Here is a 1,767-nt window from a genome sequence, read left to right on the forward strand (position 1 = left end):
TATTTGGGCACTGAAAGCTCTCTGACCAATCATATTCAAGCTTTGGATTCCTTCAGTACAACAGTCTATGTTCAGAGCAAGAGGGAGATTGCATTTACTGTGTAGAAAAGAGGGATAATGTCTTTGTAATGTTAGGGTTTTCACTGTCAGCACATTAGCTTCTTTTATCCATACCAGACCAGTTAGGGGTGGATCTGACTGAGAAACAGAGGGATGCTCCAAGCTCACAGCCCAACGATTTGTTAATGAGATGGTAAAGCATACCCTGCTTTAGCTCCTTTTTTACTTTACTGGACAGTTTAAATTACAGAATGAACATCATACTGTAACAACTGAGACCTCAAACTGACAAGTAGCACAATTGCTGAGGTGACAGATCAGGTGAGTTGACTTATAATCAGGGGTGCACATAAGTGGTCCGCAGGTGCGCGTCTTTTATTTTGACAGCGCAAGCGCACCTGCGGACCACTTATGTGCACCCCTGCTTATAGATGCATACATCTTTTTAACGATAAGAGGCATTGTTGCCCCCTGCTGGCCATAATAAGAATTAAACGTTTCATGTACTTTTTCATAAACTTCATTTTTTAGACTTAGAAGCTACAAACTTTTTTATAATAGCAGGAAGTCTATGATTTATGGGTTATTATCAATAAATGACTGGTTGTACAGAATTTCGTCGACTTCCTTATTGCATGACCTCAATAAACACTTTCATGACGAGATTATGGTCTTAATCAATAGTTTCAACCTTTATTGAAAGGAACATGGCATATGTTTTCAGTCTTATCTCCCCTCGACCCCAACCAGTTACAGCAGATAGCTGTCCCTTCCTGGTTCTGCTGGAGGTTTCTTCCTGTTTAAAAGGGAGTTTTGCCTTCCCACTGTTGCCAAGTGCGTGCTTATGGGGTGTTGTTTTATTGTCTGGGCTTTTGCTTACCACATAAAGTGCTTGGAGGCAACTCTTCTCGTGATTTGGTGCTATATAAGTAAAACTGAATTGAGTTTGTTTCATAAGTCATGTTAAATTATTGTTGTATAGATTTTTGCATTTATCATAAAACACAAACACAAAGTCACTTTGTTTTTTGTTTTTTTCCTATTCTGTTTTTGCGTGGTTACAAATGCAGGAGTTTTTCCAACCAACCTTAATGTTGAAGTTACAGCTTACCTGATCAGCGAGCATACGAACTTCCTCCAGGATAGAGCGGACGGGTCGACTCCTCTCTCTCCCTCGAGTGAAGGGAACAATGCAGTAACTGCACATGTTGTCACAGCCTCGCATGATGGACCTGCCGGTACACAAAACCATCAGCAGATTCAGTATGAAGATGACATTGTTACAGGAAAAGGCGGATAACCATTTGATAAACAACATACACAAAAGCACTGTGCCCCCGAGGCGCGTGGTGGACGGGCATGACGTCAGCATAGGTCTCCTCTAAAGAGAGCAGCACATTGCACGCCTGCTGACCTCCGTCAGATACAGCCAAGAGACGCGGAAGGTCCCGGTATGCATCTGGACCGGCGAGGACATCTACGAGCTTCTCTCGCTCCAGAAGCTCCATCTTCAGCCTCTCCGCCATACAGCCTGAGACAAACACACCCATGAACGTACCCTTAATGTGACCTCCATCATCTGAGTGCATGAGAGCTTACTCACCTAAAATTCCAATTTTCATTGGTGTGTGGGTCTTTAATCGTTTCCTCTTCATAGCTGTTAGTTGTTGCAGTCTATTCCATATTGTTTGCTCAGCCTTTTCTCTG

At 42.7% G+C, this 1,767-nt stretch overlaps 1 protein-coding gene across 1 annotated transcript; it reads right to left on the bottom strand.

The window, feature by feature from the left end:
* Positions 1 to 506: 506 nt before the first annotated feature.
* On the bottom strand, positions 507 to 1,761 carry LOC102305298 (mitochondrial tRNA methylthiotransferase CDK5RAP1-like). Its single transcript, XM_005953423.3, has 3 exons — positions 1,664 to 1,761; positions 1,381 to 1,591; positions 507 to 1,292 (listed from the first exon to the last, which is right to left on the bottom strand). Exons 1-3 carry the CDS (start codon positions 1,713 to 1,715, stop codon positions 1,100 to 1,102), a joined length of 456 nt encoding a protein of 151 aa, XP_005953485.1. The 5' UTR covers positions 1,716 to 1,761; the 3' UTR covers positions 507 to 1,099.
* Between the last annotated feature and the right edge of the window lie 6 nt (positions 1,762 to 1,767).

The sequence above is a fragment of the Haplochromis burtoni genome, unplaced genomic scaffold (assembly GCF_018398535.1).
Source record: "Haplochromis burtoni strain Fernald_Lab_line unplaced genomic scaffold, NCSU_Asbu1 Contig_4300, whole genome shotgun sequence".
NCBI classification, from domain to species: Eukaryota; Metazoa; Chordata; class Actinopteri; order Cichliformes; family Cichlidae; genus Haplochromis; species Haplochromis burtoni.

Coding starts and splice junctions, on each gene's coding strand:
- LOC102305298 (XM_005953423.3), bottom strand. CDS start 1,715: ATGAAGAGGAAACGATTAAAGACCCACACACCAATGAAAATTGGAATT. Junction 1,592..1,663: donor AATGAAAATTGGAATTTTAG/GTGAGTAAGCTC, acceptor TGTTTGTCTCAG/GCTGTATGGCGGAGAGGCTG. Junction 1,293..1,380: donor CGGGGGCACAGTGCTTTTGT/GTATGTTGTTTA, acceptor GTGTACCGGCAG/GTCCATCATGCGAGGCTGTG.